The sequence below is a fragment of the Euphorbia lathyris genome, chromosome 1 (genome assembly GCF_963576675.1).
Source record: "Euphorbia lathyris chromosome 1, ddEupLath1.1, whole genome shotgun sequence".
NCBI lineage: Eukaryota > Viridiplantae > Streptophyta > Magnoliopsida > Malpighiales > Euphorbiaceae > Euphorbia > Euphorbia lathyris.
This window is the reverse complement of record NC_088910.1, coordinates 90,428,963-90,446,472: the sequence shown is the minus strand read 5'-3', so window position 1 is coordinate 90,446,472 and position 17,510 is coordinate 90,428,963. Positions and strand designations below refer to the sequence as shown.

General features: G+C 37.0%; 3 protein-coding genes across 3 annotated transcripts; 2 read left to right on the top strand and 1 right to left on the bottom strand.

Annotated features, from left to right (window-relative positions):
* Positions 1 to 2,187: 2,187 nt before the first annotated feature.
* Positions 2,188 to 4,822, top strand: LOC136206294 (pentatricopeptide repeat-containing protein At3g26540). Its single transcript, XM_065997300.1, has one exon. It carries the CDS (start codon positions 2,219 to 2,221, stop codon positions 4,346 to 4,348), a length of 2,130 nt encoding a protein of 709 aa, XP_065853372.1. The 5' UTR covers positions 2,188 to 2,218; the 3' UTR covers positions 4,349 to 4,822.
* Positions 4,823 to 9,370: 4,548 nt separating this feature from the next.
* On the top strand, positions 9,371 to 15,091 carry LOC136206276 (GTP-binding protein BRASSINAZOLE INSENSITIVE PALE GREEN 2, chloroplastic). Its single transcript, XM_065997276.1, has 4 exons — positions 9,371 to 9,862; positions 9,969 to 11,335; positions 14,149 to 14,316; positions 14,672 to 15,091. The coding sequence occupies exons 1-4, from the start codon at positions 9,742 to 9,744 to the stop codon at positions 14,996 to 14,998; spliced, it is 1,983 nt and encodes a 660-aa protein (XP_065853348.1). The 5' UTR covers positions 9,371 to 9,741; the 3' UTR covers positions 14,999 to 15,091.
* A 243-nt stretch (positions 15,092 to 15,334) lies between these two features.
* LOC136206286 (protein EARLY RESPONSIVE TO DEHYDRATION 15-like) lies at positions 15,335 to 17,152 on the bottom strand. The gene is made up of 3 exons (XM_065997288.1): positions 16,994 to 17,152; positions 15,718 to 16,099; positions 15,335 to 15,608 (listed from the first exon to the last, which is right to left on the bottom strand). The coding sequence occupies exons 2-3, from the start codon at positions 16,061 to 16,063 to the stop codon at positions 15,547 to 15,549; spliced, it is 408 nt and encodes a 135-aa protein (XP_065853360.1). The 5' UTR covers positions 16,064 to 16,099; positions 16,994 to 17,152; the 3' UTR covers positions 15,335 to 15,546.
* Between the last annotated feature and the right edge of the window lie 358 nt (positions 17,153 to 17,510).

Below are 17,510 nucleotides of genomic sequence, written 5' to 3'. Positions count from 1 at the left end.
GAGAAACATATAAACATTGTTTAAGTTCTAATAGAAGTCCAGATGGTAAACTAAGATAATAATCTCTTTGAACCTTTGCTCCATTTCCAACCCATATGATAATCTCTCGTTTCTTCAAGTTTCTAATCTTTTTTGCTTATTTAAACAAATATGAGATCCAAATCAGGTATCTAATATGCAAAAATTAATAGATTAAATTGTGTTCATTCCAATAAAGTAGAAGCTTCATTAAGCTTCTCCTTCTTGAGAAAATCCAAGTAGTCCTGATAATTTCTCCTCCAATGGTCTTTTACGCCACAGTGGTGGCATATGCCTTTGGAACTGTTGGGCTCGACACTTTTATCCTTGTTCACAGTCAAGTTGGGCTTCTTGGAAGCTCCCTTTCTAGGCAACCTACCATTCCTCTTCCTAGAGACGTCAGCAACCAGTGCCACATTTATTTTTTAACAGTTGGTTCCATTGACTTTACCATGCTTAAAAGCTCAATTAAGGAGGTTTCAAGTTTGTACATTTGATAATTCACGGTGAACTGGGAATAACTATTACGAAAAGAATAAAGAACCAAGTCAATTCTTAGTTCATTGTCCATGACAAATACGAGGTACCCTCATTTTATGTCTTTTTGATATGTCATATCATTTATTTCGTTAATGTTTTCATATTGTTTTTGCAGCTCAGGAAACATGGATGCGAACATGCTATAAGTTACCATGTTGTCATCTTCTTTTGTCTCCTATAATCATCAATGACATATAAGGTTATGCGGGGCATTTCTTCAAGGGTTCGAGTCTGGGTGAGAGAGTCGGAGGAGGAACGAAGCACGTGTGAGCACGCGAGGAAAATGGGCAAAATAGCCCCCCACACGGCATGCCGACCCTTCCACACGCCGTGTGGATTAGGTTCTGGCCCGAGGGAAGTTGGCACGAAGAGCTGCACTATGAATTCGCGCACAGAAGTTGGCAGAAACTAACCCACACGACGTGTGGGTTAAGTGGCACGACGTGTGGGGTGATTTCTGCATCTAAAATGAGTCTTGTAATACAGTTGCCAGATTTTATCCCATTCCGGAAATTACTGTTTTGGCACTCATATAGTTACTCTTTTGCCATTTAGGTTTAATAACCTGAATGTTATTTGTGTATTCCCTCCCCATTCTACCCTTATCACTCTCTATTATGTGTAACCCTAGTTAGAATTTTTTTTTTTTTTTTTGAGAGTCCTAGTTAGAATTTTTAGTCTTTTACATTTTACTTTGGAGAGCTATATAAGCTTATTTCTTTGCAAGGATATTCAACTTTAATTAATAAAAAAAACTATTATCTTCTTTGTGAAGCTTTTGTTAAGGTTTCAACTTTCAATAATGGGGAATTTGTGATTTCCTACAGTTTAGTTCGTAAAACCTAGGATTAACTCATTCTGGTTTAGCTAGAGAAAAACTTTCTTTGTTGATTTAAAATTAAAATCAATTCATCCGAAACCGATCTGTATCATGTATTTAGCATATAGGTAAAATTTTTTACCATTAGAATAATTCTAAGATTTTTATGCCAATAGATAAAATTTGTTCCAACTAGTTTGTTATGAGTAAGGATGGTATCTAAATCCATGTTAGATGACATGTTTGATAATAGTAAATTGAAATTAATAATCTGAGATGTAGAAAGAGAAGTGATCCTTATACGGATTTCCCCAAATATTTTACGACACTTGTTTTTAAAAATGATAGGTATCTTAAAATGTATAGGATCTCCGAAAACCATTCCTTAATTAGGGAAAAAAATATCAAATAAATAATTGAAAAAAAATATAAAAATAAATCTTATGGTTTGACCAATTTACAAAAGATAATTCTCGTGATTTAAAAGTTTACAAATAAAGACACGTGCCTTTTGCAATTTACAAACTCAGTCATTCTTTTAAAAATTGTTATAGTTATTATTTACCTTAAAAAATAGAGCAATTAAAAAAAACTAACTTTGTAAGTTATTAGACTACACTATCTATCTAACGTGGCAAATTAATTAAGTCACAAATATTTAATTGAAAAATGGTTTCACAATTATTTTAGTTGTAAAATTCACAAATTATATTTGCAACTTTTAAACAGCGCTAATGTTTTGCAAATTCGCCAAACCAGTCAGTAAAAATATTTGATTTAAATATGTAATTATCTATATATTTCTAGAACCATGAAGACTTTGAATTTTATAAGTTAGACATGAGTGCAGCTTCAATACTTGATCGTCTCCTCTCCAACAGAACCCCCAATTCGCAGTCCCAACAGTCCACTGTCAATGCATTAACCAACACAATCTTTACTCACCTCAAAGCCAATCGCCTCCAAAAAGCTGTTTCAATTTTGTTTGCATCCCCTTTCCCTGTACCCTATTCCCTATATGCCCGTCTCTTCCAGCTTTGCTCTTCTTCTCTTGCTGTTGTGGAGGCTCGAAAAGTTGAATCGCATTTGGTAACCTTCTCCCAAACACCACCTACCTTTCTCCTCAATCGTGCGATTGAAACTTATGGAAAATGTGGGTGCTTGGCCTATGCGAAGGAACTGTTTGACAAAATGCCCCAAAAAGACGGTGGGACTTGGAATGCAATGATTACAGCTTACACAAAATGTGGGAGTCCGGATAGAGCTTTGTATTTGTTCAAGGACATGAATTGGAAAGGGTTTCAGCCGAATGAGATCACATTTGCCAGTGTTTTGGGATCATGTGGTGATGTTTTGGAATTTTCTTTTGCAAGGCAAATTCACGGGCTTGTTGTGAAATATGGGTTTAATAGGAATGTGATTTTAGGCAGTGCTCTTGTTGATGTGTACGGGAAGTGTAATGCTATGAATGAAGCATTGTCTATGTTTGATGAGATTGAGAATTGTAATGATGTTACTTGGAATGTAATCATTAGGCGTTATCTTGAGGCAGGAAATGAAATTGAGGCAGTGATTATGTTTTTTAAGATGTTCAAAACAGATATAAGACCATTCAATTTTACCTTTTCTAATGCTCTTAGTGCTTGTACAGCTATATATGCATTGAAAGAGGGGATGCAGATTCATGGAGTTGCAGTAAAGCTGAATTTGGAGGAGGACAAAGCAGTTTCAAGTAGTCTTTGTAATATGTATGCTAAGTGTGGGAAAATTGAGAGTGCTCGTATGATTTTTGACCTACCGGGTTCAAGAGATTTGATATCTTGGACATCTATTGTGTCAGCTTATGCAATGAATGGGAGGACAAGAGAGGCAAGGGAACTTTTTGAAGACATGCCTGAACAGAATGTGATCTCGTGGAACGCTATGTTAGCAGGGTATACTCATTCTCTCCAATGGGAAGAGGCCCTGGAATTTGTTCATTTAATGTTCAGGACAACAGAAGAGATTGACCATGTCACACTGGGACTGCTGTTGAATGTTTGTGCTGGACTTTCAGATATTGAAAAGGGAAAGCAAGTTCACGGATTCATTTATCGACACGGTTTCAATTCCAACATTCTTGTTGGTAATTCCCTTATTGACATGTATGGCAAGTGTGGGAACATGAAAAGTGCCAGACTTTGGTTTTCTCAAATGAGTCGATCCCGGGATAGCATTTCCTGGAACGCTCTTTTGACAAGCTATGCACGTCACCACCAAAGTGAACAAGCTATATTGATTTTCGGAGATATGCAATGGGAAACAAAACCAAGTAAATATACATTTGGAACTCTCTTGGGAGCTTGTGCTAATGTTTTTGCACTTGATCAAGGAAAACAAATACATGGGTTCATGATCAGAAATGGCTATGATTTAGATATGGTGATAAGAGGAGTTCTACTTGATATGTATTCTAAATGCAATTGTCTTGCATATGCTCTTAGTGTCTTCAGAGAGGCAGCTTCACGGAATTTGGTTCTTTGGAACTCCATGATTTTGGGGTGTTGTCATAATAAAAGGGCTGAAGAGGTACTTAAATTGTTTCGACTGATGAACGAGGAAGGAGTTAAACCAGACCATGTCACTTTTCAGGGTATTTTGCTTGCTTGTATGTATGAAGGACAGGTTCGGTTGGCAAAGAAGTATTTCAATTCAATGGTTGATGAGTATTGTATAATACCCCGGTTAGAACACTACGAATGTATGATAGAACTCTTCAGTAGGTATAGGTGCAAGAAAGAACTAAAGAATTTTATTAAAAGGATGCCATTTGATCCCACTGTTCCAATGCTCACAAGAGTTTTTGATGTGTGTAAAGAGCATAGATGGTCAACTTTGGGGAAATGGGCTGCTGAAAAACTTAATGAATTGAATCCTGAAACTCCTTTTCAATTTGAAATCAGGGATGGAACCAAAGCAGGCAAGCTGTGATCAATCTGTGTGCTGCTACTTCACATCCACTTCTGTTTTCATAATGGGATCAAATGTTTGTTGGCTGTCTATGTATTCCGATAAGAGCATAGATGGTCAAGGTTGGGAACAACTCAATGAACTGAATCCTACAACTCCTTTTCGATTTGAAATCGGGGATGGAACGAAAAGAGTCCAGCTGTGTTGTTGTGTTGAATGTTACAGAATGAAAGAAATTAAAAATCTGCATTCACATCCAAGTTCATTCTCATAATTGGATTAAATATAGGTTGGCTATCCATGTTGAAGTTTGGTAAAGTGCTCATACAGATATGTGTATTGCCTGACAGTGAAATAGCCTAAAACTTCACCTAAAATTGGTGCAGAGAGCCTCTTGCTGCAAGCATCCGAAGGAGAAATACTGAGCAGGAGAAAGCGATGTTCTTGATGATTTTTGTATATGGCCAAATTTAATCTTGTATATTTTGTATCTAAAATTTTACCCTATTTTTAATTCCTTTTACTTTTAGAGTTCTTATTAATCTTTACAGTGAAACCCAATTTTACAGTAAAACTGTAGTAATTAACATTTAGGAGTTTGGAACCAACTCAAAGAGTTTGGAACCAACACTAAACTTCTATTGAACTTCAGGAAATTTATATAGAATTACAAACATCAGTTACAACTGACTTCCATAACTTCTCCTAAACATAACTTCTCCTAAATTCAAATAATTAAATAAAACATTATCCCAGAAATGGGTAACTCACGAACTAAAGAATGATTTTCCCTATATTCAATATAAAAAAAACTTTTTTTCTCATCTTTGTAGATCCCAGAGGCCAGAGGAATAAATGGAGGATTCCAAAACTGGATTAGGAGACATAGATTCAAGCTTTGAGCGAGCGGTGCTTTCTCATTATGCAGTTCCTCTTTTAGTTAGCGATTGTTCATCAAAAGATAATCTTAGGTAGGCTCGTGCTAGTGCCCCCATAAATTCTTGGCCTTTGGTCTCGGTACAAAGAGGTTCTTTTACGCTCGTTCTAAGTTTGCACGGGTAAATGAGGCCTAAAGCCGGGCTAAGAAAGCAGCTGGGTTCCGGGGTTCAACAGCGAAAGAAGGCGCCTAAGCAAGGGTGGAAAAGGCGATAGAGAGGGAAGGAAAGCTGCGGATTCCTAGGGCTGGGCCACCTCGAATGGCGTGAGCCGCATGCGGGGAGACCCGCACGTACGGTTTTTAGGGGGATCTGGTCGAAAGACCGGCCGACGCCCACCCGACTAGAGGGATCAGGAACGAAAAGGGGTCAAGACTTTTTGAAGAAAGGAATAAATTAACTAAGGCACATTTCCAACAAACTTCTTCTTGCCTTAGTATTTACAAACACCCAACTTGTTTCAAAGTTTGTTTTGATGATGTACTTTCCCATCACCATTCTAGAATTGGAGCACTTCTCTCCAAATGCTTCATATTAGAATTGGAGCACTTCTCTCCAAATGCTTCATATTGGTGCACGTCTCACCAATTTCAAAACAATGTTTCTTCTTCTTCGGCAACATGTGTCAACTTGACACTTTCTTCAGACTTGGTTCTACAATTCTTTTGAATATGCCCAAACCTTTTATTTATCATCGTTTATGAGAAAACTCTTGTAGAGTCTCCTTTTCTTCTTATTCTATCATTGTCATGATAGAGACCCTTCAAAGTATCCTAAGCTTGCTAATTCTGGCCATCAAAAAAACTGGTGCAACAACCTGATTAAAAGATACTGCATCTGCTTCCATTCTCACAGATCCCTCAAGATAATTTGCTCTGATACCAATTTGTAGTAATTAACATTTAGGAGTTTGGAACCAACCCTAAAGAGTTTGGAACCAACTCAAAGAGTTTGGAACCAACACTAAACTTCTATTGAACTTCAGGAAATTTATACAGAATTACAAACATCAGTTACAACTGACTTCCATAACTTCTCCTAAACATAACTTCTCCTAAATTCAAATAATTAAATAAAACATTATCTGCTAATAAATTAACTAAGGCACATTTCCAACAAAAACCAAATAATTTTATTCTAATATTGGATTTTATCAACTCATATTTGAGTTTTAATATTAGTGTGTATAATATATTTTTTTATTAATATGAGATACGGTGCAAAAACACTCTCAACGTTGATAGTCAAGAACAATTTTATCCCTAATGTTGGCAACAATTACTAAATTTACTCATAACATTGACAAGTTGAGTCAATTTGAGAAATAATTCATGGAATTGTCTTCTCAGTCATAAATATTAGCATCTATCCTTCACATATACATCATTTTATCACTTATTATAGTAACAGATCATAAACATATGTTAGATATTATACAATTTACCATGATACACATAGACCCATCAGTCGCTCTATCTTCAACAGTAACCGTCGTAGGCATGTGGACAAATGGGACCTCAATGTCACACACGTTCTTACTTGCATTTGTCGACATGATTCATAGAATCACATGTGCTACTGTTACAACTGATTATGGTTGACAGCAAGCTTTCACCATCGATCGAATGTCATGTGAGTTCCTGCTCACATTTAGGGCACACAACATAATTCCCTTATAAATACAAGGTACATGGTACAAAAAAAAAAGTATATTGTATTCACTCACATTGCTCGCCTAAGCTTAATACGATACTCAATAGTCATGCCCATCACTAACCTAAGCATCAGAGTGAGGTCCTCGATCTCCTGTCTTTGACCTCTTTTTTTTTCTATCTCAGGCATTCAAATGATTCCTCAAGGTTAGCTTAGATTTCCTCATATAAAATGGGCGTAGTGAGCGTGAATTTGAGAAATTTATGGCATAAATCAGTTGAACAGTTTTGTGATCCCACCATTTTCTAACATTCCTTCGACGTTGGCTCGGCCAATAAGGAATAGAGTCCTGGTGGATACAAATGATAATGTAATAGAATGTCGCATAGTTACTCCATAGTTTGACCAACAAATAGAGGCCCGTTTGGGCTCTTTAGATCCAAAGCAACACAATTTCATGAATGGGATAACCAAACATCTTATCTACAACCTAGGTTCGGTCTAAGAGTCGATGAATATCCTCGAAGCCGAACATGCTACAAAAATGAAGGTTGCTAGGGTAGAGTTGAGGGAGGTAAGAGAAGCAAACGGACACCTTAATAGGAAAAACTTTATTGCATGTTCTATGAGACACCTTAAATTCCGTACTTACCCGAGAAAGAGAGATCTATGCTCGGACTCTCACCAACTCAGGGTAGATCGAGAGGAAGAGACCATAGCACTTGCGACCGAAGGTGCCATCATTCCAAAACACCACCTCACACATATTGTCACCATTCTGACGAATCCAGATCCCCTAAACGTAAGAAAACCACTTGTCAAAACTCAGTCGAATCTCATTACAGAGACCATGATGAAAACTACATCAAAGCTTTGAGTTCAAGATCTAACGATGGACGGAAATCTAAATCAGATGAGAAAGCATGAGATGGTGAGCCCCCTCTTGTTAAAGGGGAGATGTACAATATCATCTAAGGGAATTTCAGAATGTTATGTTAGATGCCGGTATTGATTCCAAAACTTCTCAAATAACAGGGAGATGAGAGATGAGAAGAGAGAGGAGAGAGAATTGATAAGGAATAGAGAGAGGAAGGAAGAAAAAGAATAGAAATAGGAGATGATGTGTTATTTTAAATAAAATAATAAAATTAGCAAAAAAAAAATCGTGAGGTCACTTATTATTTTGATTTTGGTGCATTGAGATCCTAATCTTTCATTTGAACGCATTAAGTCGTTGATTGTTTTTTGTAACATTAAACTCTTTATGATTATGGATGACAGCATATAGGATACATGCAGATAATGTTAATCTCATACATTTACCTTTTTATATTTTGAATTACTCATCTCATCTCATTTAATTCATAGATAGGTGTGAATACCAGTAACCATTAAGGATAAACACATAAAACAGATAATCTTATACCCATCATGAGTAATTTTTTAGATCACATACCTGTCTCAAACCTTTTTACACGGGGATTGATACTCCCATTAGGGTTGGATAATACTGAATTGCGCGGGTACACTTATCCGTTGTCATCCCTACTTATGACCAGAAAAGATAGCGTTTAATATAAAATTCGAATAAAATAACGTTATTTATTTCAACTACATCCAAATGAATACAATGTACAATATGATTAGACATGTTTATGGACTGTACCGAACCTACTTGTATTTTATACTAAATTATCTTATTCAAGTCCCATCCAGTCCACATTATATTTACATCGGGTCGGATCGGACTAGACCAAGGTAAAAAACTGATTCCCAAACCCAACTCGTCAAACTAATAAATATTTATATTAAAAACTTAATTAAAAATAAAACTAAACTATAAATATAAACAATAATTATAGTGTTTATATGAACTCTGAATCATACACTGTTAGATTTAAATTTATTAGAATTCTAAAGTGGAAATTCAAAATATTTTAAATTTTAGATTTAATAAACCTAAATCTAATGGTGAATGATCAAATTCATTTGGTCATTCGAGATATATGTAAATATTATCGTAAACAACAAAAATGCAACAAAGTAAATTTTTTTTAATAATTCAATAAAACTCAACAAAAATAATTTTATATAACTAAAAATATTTAATAAAGTAATAAAAAAAATTATGATAAATAAAATACATATAATATAAGGTCGGACGGATTTGGGCTCTGACTTTTGCGATAAATCTTAAGCTCAGTTTAATTTATCTGCGGATTTGATCAGATTTGAGACAGACCACGTCAATTTCTAAATATATATATGTTCAAGCCAGCCAATAAGAAGCGGATTTAGACGGACTGGAGATAAATAACTAATTTGACGATCATGAATTTAAAAACCAAAAATAAAATCAGTATTGGAATAAAAGATTTAGGATCCCATATTTCTAAGAATCGCTAAGGGCGCAAACGTAACGAAAAATAGCACAAACATTATTGCAAAAAAGGTGTAACCATGTTAATTTTTTGTTTGTAATTTATCCTAGAACTTATGGTAGATTCGCATTTTTAGTTTCCCAAGTTATTGGACAGAGTATTTTGTAGCAGAAAAGAAAAACATGACACGGGTTGAAGGTTTTTAAATCACTGTATGATCTGCAGCAATTGCTCGTATCGCTCCCTTCGCCGCAGCCGTTCGGAAATCTAGAGGCTAAAACACAGCCAAACGAATACCATATGATCGACCTAGGTATCTAATATTCAATTTGGTTTTGTTTGGGTGCCGAGAAAATCCAAGGAAATTATGGAGGTTATTTTCGTCCAAACAAGGTTTCAAAATTAAATTAAGTTAAATCTTACCCTTTACCTCTCAGACCCAGTAATGGTTGGGGGTTTAATAGAAACAGAAATGTCAGTTTTGTTATCTACAGCTACAGCAGCCAGTTCGAGCTTCAATCTTCTTAACAATAATCAAGTATCAGCTGCAAACTGTATTTTCACAGGTGAATTTCTGTATTCCTTTTTACTTGTTTGAAATCTTGTATTTACTTCCATAAACTAAAGAGGCAGGTAGACCCAGTCTCTCAAACTTTCTATATTTATGTTCAGGCTTGAGTATACAGACCAACAAACTGAACAACAATAGATTTTCATTTGTTCCTTTAGCTGTTAAGAATCAATCAGCGGTTGAATTAAAAGAAGGAAATTATGCTAAAATTGCTCGAAGAAGAGACCTAGTTTTGAGTGAGGGAAGAGAGGAAGATGGGGATTATGGCCAAATTTGCCCTGGTTGTGGGATCTTTATGCAAGATAATGACCCAAACCTTCCTGGGTATTATCAGGAAAAAAGAGTTACCTTTGAAGGAGATGAATTAGGAGAGGATAAGGACGAGGAGGAGGAGGAAATTGAAGATGACATTGAAGGGTTTGAGGTTACATTCCAAGGCAAAGATGAAGATGATTTTGAGAATGGAATTGAGGGAAGTGCTAGTGACAAGGATGATGTGGAAGAGGGTGATGAATTCGATTGGGACTCGGATGAAATTGAAGCAATGTTAGAGAATAAAGATGATGATGGAGATGATTTAGATGGCTTTACTCCTGCTGGTGTTGGGTACGGTAACATTACAGAGGAGATAATAGAGAAACAAAGGAGGAAAAAGGAAGAAAGGAAAATATCAAAAGCAGAAAGGAAAAGGAAAGCTAGGGAGGCTAGAAAGGACAAGGATCAAGTTACAGTTTGTGCTCGGTGTCATTCACTGCGGAACTATGGTCAGGTTAAGAACCAAACAGCTGAAAATCTGATACCGGATTTCGATTTTGATAGATTGGTAGCAACTAGGTTGATCAAACCTAGTGGTAATGCAAATGCAACTGTTGTTATCATGGTTGTTGATTGTGTTGATTTTGATGGCTCGTTTCCTAAACGAGCGGCGATGTCATTGTTCAAGGCACTTGAAGGAACCAAGAATGATCCTAAAGCTAGCAAAAAGTTGCCTAAGCTGGTTCTCGTAGCGACAAAAGTTGATCTCCTTCCATCTCAAATTTCTCCTACTAGATTAGATAGATGGGTTAGGCATCGAGCTAGAGCAGGAGGAGCACCCAAGCTAAGTGGTGTTTATTTGGTTAGTTCTTATAAGGATTTGGGTGTGAAGAATTTGTTGTCATTTGTCAAGGAATTGGCTGGTCCTCGAGGGCATGTATGGGTTATTGGAGCTCAAAATGCAGGCAAGTCTACTCTAATAAATGCATTGGCAAAGAAAGAAGGGGTCAAAGTATCAAAGCTCACCGAAGCTCCAGTTCCTGGAACAACTCTCGGAATTCTAAGGATTGGAGGAATTTTATCTGCCAAGGCAAAGATGTATGATACTCCAGGGCTTCTGCACCCGTATCTAATGTCCATGAGATTGAATCGAGAAGAGCAAAAATTGGTTGAAATACGGAAGGAGCTAAAGCCACGAACATATAGGGTGAAGGTAAATTGATTTTTTGTACCTATGGAATGAATATGCTCATCTTTTTGTGTGTTGGCACAGTTGTATATACATTCTTACCTCAGTACACTGTGGTCGTTTATATTCAGTTACAGATAGTAAGACATCAACGCAGTTTAGTTGAATTGTTTCCAGTAAGTTATGAAGAATTAGAATCTAGTCGTGCATCTTCTTTGCTGATTTAGTGATGAACACATAACAATTTTCAAGTGTCTGTAGATACATACTTGAGTGATTATTGATTCTTTCTTCTGAATCTCATTTCTCAAATTATGCATGTATGTACACATCCATTTTCATTTCTATGCCAGATTGTTGAATGATAAAACAGTTTTTCCTCTTTGCTTATTAATTCACACTCCCTTAATCGGAAATATGGCAGAACATGAGGCAGGAAATGGAATTAAAGGATATCTGTAGTGTTGTCAAATATGTATATAATCGTTCTGTTCTGTTGTAATTCGTCTATTGCATGAACTTAATTTTAATATTTATTCATCTTCCCTTTGTGGATGAGATGACCAAAGAATCAACAAAAATTTGTGGATGAGATGACCAAAAAAGATATTTGGACTTGCAATATGGATTCAGATATAGATTCGATATGGAATAAGATGGAGCATAGTATAAGGGAAGTAGCGAAGGAAGTTCTAGGGGAATCTAAAGGTAGCATGCCACCGGGTAAGGACACATCTTGGTGGACAGAAGAAGTACGACAAGCAGTAAAGAGTAAGAGAGAATCCTATAAACTATTGGGGAAATGTAGGAGTGACGAGAACTACGAAAAATACAAAGAGGCTAAAAGGGAAGTAAAGAAGGTCATACGAGATGCTAGAGCAAAGGTGAATCGGGATCTGTATACAAGATTGGATACGAAAGAAGGGGAAAGAGACATATATAGAATTGCTCGGATGAGAGATAGGAAGACGCGAGATCTCGGAAAAGTTAAATGTGTGAAGGATGTGGACCAGAAAGTTCTAGTTGGAGATAAGGATATCAAGGAACGATGGAGGTCCTATTTTGATGACTTATTTAATGGAAATCGCCAACAAGATGTTGGAGATATAAGTATCCATCACGATATGATAAATCATGAATGCCTGCGGAGAATTCAAAAGGGTGAAGTCAAAATGGCATTAAGTAAGATGAAGTTGAAGAAAGCAGTAGGACCTGATGGCATCCCTATTGAGATTTGGAGATGTTTGGGAGAAAGAGGAATCGAATGGTTGACGACGTTCTTCAACAAAATTTGGAGAAACAATAAGATGCCATCAGAATGGAGGAAAAGTACCTTAATCCCTTTGTATAAGAACAAAGGCGATGTCCAAGATTGTGCCAACTATCGGGGAATCAAATTAATGAGTCACACTATGAAACTTTGGGAGCGAGTGATTGAACAAAGGCTAAGGAGGACGGTGAAGATCTCGGAAAACCAGTTTGGCTTTATGCCGGGAAGATCAACTATGGAAGCCATCCATCTAATGAGACAATTAATGGAGCACTATCGAAATAAGAAGAAAGACTTGCATATGGTTTTCATTGACTTGGAGAAAGCATATGATAAGGTACCAAGGGAAGTACTTTGGTGGGCCTTGATAAGGAAAGGCATTTCGCGGAAATATATTGACATCATAAAGGACATGTATGAGGGAGTATGCACGAGTGTACGTACTAGTGTTGGGAAAACTGAAGAGTTTCCTATTACGATTGGAGTGCATCAAGGTTCCGCACTAAGCCCATTTCTTTTTGCCATCGTTATGGATGAACTAACAAGTTCACTTCAAGATGGTATACCATGGTGCATGCTGTTTGCAGATGATATTGTGTTGGTTGAGGAGACGAAAGAAGGAGTGGAGATGAAGTTGGAACTATGGAGGCAAACTCTAGAATCTAGAGGCTTTAAGTTGAGTCGAAGTAAGACAGAATATTTGGAGTGTAAGTTTAGCGGCCGTAGGAGTAGGGAGGCAGGGACAATCATCCTAGATGGGAGAGTTGTTCAGGCCTCGGATTGCTTCCGGTATTTAGGATCTATTATCCAAACGGATGGAGAAGTAGATGGAGATGTTGCTCATAGGATTAAAGCTGGTTGGTCGAAGTGGAAGAGTGCTACGGGTTTCCTTTGTGATCCCGGCATGCCTAATAGATTGAAGGGAAAATTCTACCGGACGGCAATTAGACCAGCATTGTTATATGGTACGGAGTGTTGGGCAGTGAAACACTGCCACATCCATAAGATGTCGGTGGCGGATATGCGTATGTTGAGATGGATGTGTGGTCACACGAGAAAGGACCGGGTGCGTAATGAAATAATTAGGACAAAAGTAGGGGTCACATCTATTGAGAATAAAATGAGAGAAAACCGACTAAGGTGGTTTGGCCATGTGAGACGTAGAGCGCTTGATGCGCCGGTTAGGAGAACCGAAGAGTGGCAAAGGGATGTAGTGGTGAGAGGTAGGGGAAGACCTAAGCAAACTTGGAGGAGGGTGATCGAGAGTGATATGAGTTTATTGGGAATTGAGGAAAATATGGTAGTGGATAGGACGGAGTGGAGGGAGCGAATCTGTGTCGCTGACACGACTTGATTTTCACGGTTTTATATGATGGTTCATGTTAGCCGACCCCGAATCATTTCGGGACTAAGGCTTTGTTGTTGTTGTTATTCATCTTCCCTTTACATGTGAAATGTTCTACCTTCATATTTTGGACATTCTGATTTATTTTGGTATTGTGGCTTTCGTAATTTTTATTTATATGGAAACACATATTGTATCCTTATAAAACTAGACTACCTGCAGAGTGGACAAGCTGTTCATGTTGGTGGCTTGGTGCGGTTGGACCTTAATCAGGCTTCTGTCACCACTATTTACATCACAGTTTGGGCATCGGCGAGTGTTTCCCTGCACTTGGGCAAAATAGAAAATGCCGACGAATTCTGGAGAAACCATGTTGGTGTTAGGTTGCAGGTAACTTATGATTTTCTTAAATTACAAAAATATGACCTGAATTAAAGTTAAAATTTCTAATCTCATAGCCTGTTCATTCCCAATTTCCAAAGAACATCATTGTCTCAATTCCACGAAATTCAATCCTATGTTTTTGTTTACTCCACCCAGAAAAGAAAAAGGAGCATAAATGTCTAGGTTTAGTTGATAAGATTAAGGCATGTAAACATATTCTGGTAAAAAAGAACCACAAAGTGACCAAAACATAAACCCTTTAAGACATTTGCATATGGAATGAAATAAACCAAGTTTTTCCTAGATAATCTCAGTATTAAATTTTATATGCCCTTTATCACATATATGCTCTCTCCTGCAGCCTCCAGTTGGCAAAGACAGAGCAGCTGAGTTGGGGGAATGGGAAGAGAGGGAAATCAAAGTGACAGGCACAAGCTGGGATGTAAAAAGCATTGATATTGCAGTTGCTGGATTAGGTTGGATTTCTTTGGGTCTCAAGGGTGAAGCAACCCTGACATTGTGGAGCTACGATGGCATTGAAATCAGTTTGAGAGAACCGTTGGTCCTTGACCGAGCACCGTTCCTTGAGAGACCCGGTTTCTGGCTACCAAAGGCTATATCTGATGCCCTTGGAAAACAAACTAAACTTGAATCCCAAAAGAGGAAAGAGCTTGAAGAGGAAAACTAGGATTCTCTTTCACAAGTGTCTAATTTAGGTGCTTAGTGTTTCTTCCTTCAGCTTCTGCTTGAAAGAAAGAAAAACTCAACAGCTTCCGTTCCATGTTCAAATTCAAAATTGAGCTGCCTCGCTTGAAGATGAAAGAATCAGTTTTAAAGAATCAGTTTTACACGTCTTTTACCGTGTAGCGTGTCAATTTAAAGAGATTATATGGATGTCATCTTAAGGGCAAAAGAAACAGAGATTAACCTCTTGTTTCCAGTAGATGATAGAACATTCTTTATTTGTATATCCTTGGCTGACATACAGAGAATTTTCACTGCTTGCTAAAATTAAAGACAGAGAGACTGAAAATGAGATACTATAATTTTCTTTGCTGGCTAAAATTTTACATTTTTAAAATTTTTTTACATCTAGAAAAGAAAGTTGGTTAATTGAAAATACATGAGAATGAACAAGGAATAACAAAAAAATTGCCACCTTGCTCTATACAGAAATTACAGAAAGCAGGAACTATACTACTCCATTCAGGATTTAACTTGCACTCCTTGCTGAATTTAATCCAAAGACTTCAACAAGCTTGCATCTTTTTTGGGTGCCTCAACTCCAAGATCAAAGCCTATAACACCAAAACATTTAACTGATTTAGTGTCTCCAAATCTTCAATAGAGCATTTCAATATAGGCATTTCTAATAGTTTAAAGATCATAGAAAATATTGAACCATACCGTTTTTCTGCACACCATTGTAAGGAGCTGATTTATTTTCTACCCCGCTTTCACAAGAGTCAAATTGAACATCCAAACTAGAGAAATATTCACCAGCATCAAGATCAAATGTATCAGGCAGTAAATCAGCTACATCGTGACCATCGAAACTGATATTATCCTCAGCATTATCATAGAAACCTTCTGCGTCCTGATGCTGACTGAGCCAGTAATCCCTGTACCATGTTGAAGTGGTAACCAGTTGCCACCATTCAGGGGAGAAATCTTCCACTTGCCGGTAAGCAGCAGGAATAAAGAGAGGGGCATCTGGGTTTAGTGTTGACCTTCCTCCTGAGACAAGTGCCATCTCTGCCAATCGAGACTCTAATTCCCTTTTCTTAATCTGCACCCAAAATCAAAAACTGCATTAAATATTCATTGCCTCCAAAAACTGACTGATTTTCAGAAAGATTATCAACTTCACAAACATCAAGGGATCAATATTGGCACGCTAAGGAATAGATGGGCCCGATTTACTCATTCTACCACAAATCAATTGATAATAGGCCTAGAGATAATCTTTAATCTAACATCTTTATTTAAAAGGCTTGATCAGTATGTGATTCCAAACAATCTCTTACTTGGATCGGAACCAAATCAAACATCATAATTCAAAAATTCTGATAATCAAGAACAACATCCAAAGCTGCATTTATTCGATCGATCATGCAACATGAAATGATCAGATCTTAGAAACAAAGCTCAATATGCAAGTTGATGAAATTACTAGTTGTAAGAGATATAACCACAGGCACGCCATCGGAAAAAACGAAGTTCCATAAAAAGTTACAAAGGCTCAAGTTTCAATAGCTACACAGGACAAAACAATTCGCTACAGGAAAACCAAATATGATCACGATCTAGCCGCAGATCGTTTAAATTTAAACCGATCAAGATCATGAAGTTTCCAGAGAAAACAAAACAAACAAAAATAAGCTCGAAAAAGAAAGAAAAGAGAAAATTGACTCCGATCTCGTGACTCTGTAGCTTCAATTCGATTTCTAGAACTCAATTCTCAACTTTACACAATTCACTTCATTTTGGAATTCTGTCTACCATCGTCAACAACTTTCAACGCAATCATACAACATCTCAACAACAGCAAAAGGAATCCTTTCCGAATTGAAGAAACACACGGATCTAAAAAAAAATATACCAAAACAAGACACAGGAAAGATTACCCGTCCCATCCGATTCAACAGAAGAAAAAAAAAAGCAGACATGAAATGGATAGTACCTTGAGCGAAGAAAATATCTCTTGGGTATAGGTTTGTTGATTAGAGAAGTTTTGGTTAGGACCAGACTAATCCGTACGTGAAAGTAGAAATCCGAGATAAGTGGGTATTTATAGGGCGGTCTACCCGAGCCTGAGAGGTTCGGGAATGACGAAGCTAAGCTTTAGAAAGGTGCCAAACCGACCAGCCCCTTGGATCTGAAGGTTTGGAAATTGAACTGTACCGCCTGCGGGTTCTTATAGGCTGCTGTTCATAAACGCGGTTGTAATTTGACTTGTTGACTTTATTTTGGCTGCCTTTCTTTCTCCGTTTTTAATTTTAGTATGTTTGTTGTATCATATCACCTATATTTGTGCATCATTTTAAGCACAATACATATGTTCTCATTTTTATTAATAGAAAATTAATCATTTTTATTTCTTAAAAATATTACACTTTTATCATATTTCATAAATTCTAAATATATTTACAAAACAAATTAATTATTTTTTTTTTGGTAAGGAGGGGCTATGCCCCGAA

Coding starts and splice junctions, on each gene's coding strand:
- LOC136206294 (XM_065997300.1), top strand. CDS start 2,219: ATGAGTGCAGCTTCAATACTTGATCGTCTCCTCTCCAACAGAACCCCC.
- LOC136206276 (XM_065997276.1), top strand. CDS start 9,742: ATGGTTGGGGGTTTAATAGAAACAGAAATGTCAGTTTTGTTATCTACA. Junction 9,863..9,968: donor TGCAAACTGTATTTTCACAG/GTGAATTTCTGT, acceptor ATTTATGTTCAG/GCTTGAGTATACAGACCAAC. Junction 14,317..14,671: donor ATGTTGGTGTTAGGTTGCAG/GTAACTTATGAT, acceptor TCTCTCCTGCAG/CCTCCAGTTGGCAAAGACAG.
- LOC136206286 (XM_065997288.1), bottom strand. CDS start 16,063: ATGGCACTTGTCTCAGGAGGAAGGTCAACACTAAACCCAGATGCCCCT. Junction 15,609..15,717: donor CAATGGTGTGCAGAAAAACG/GTATGGTTCAAT, acceptor TTGGTGTTATAG/GCTTTGATCTTGGAGTTGAG.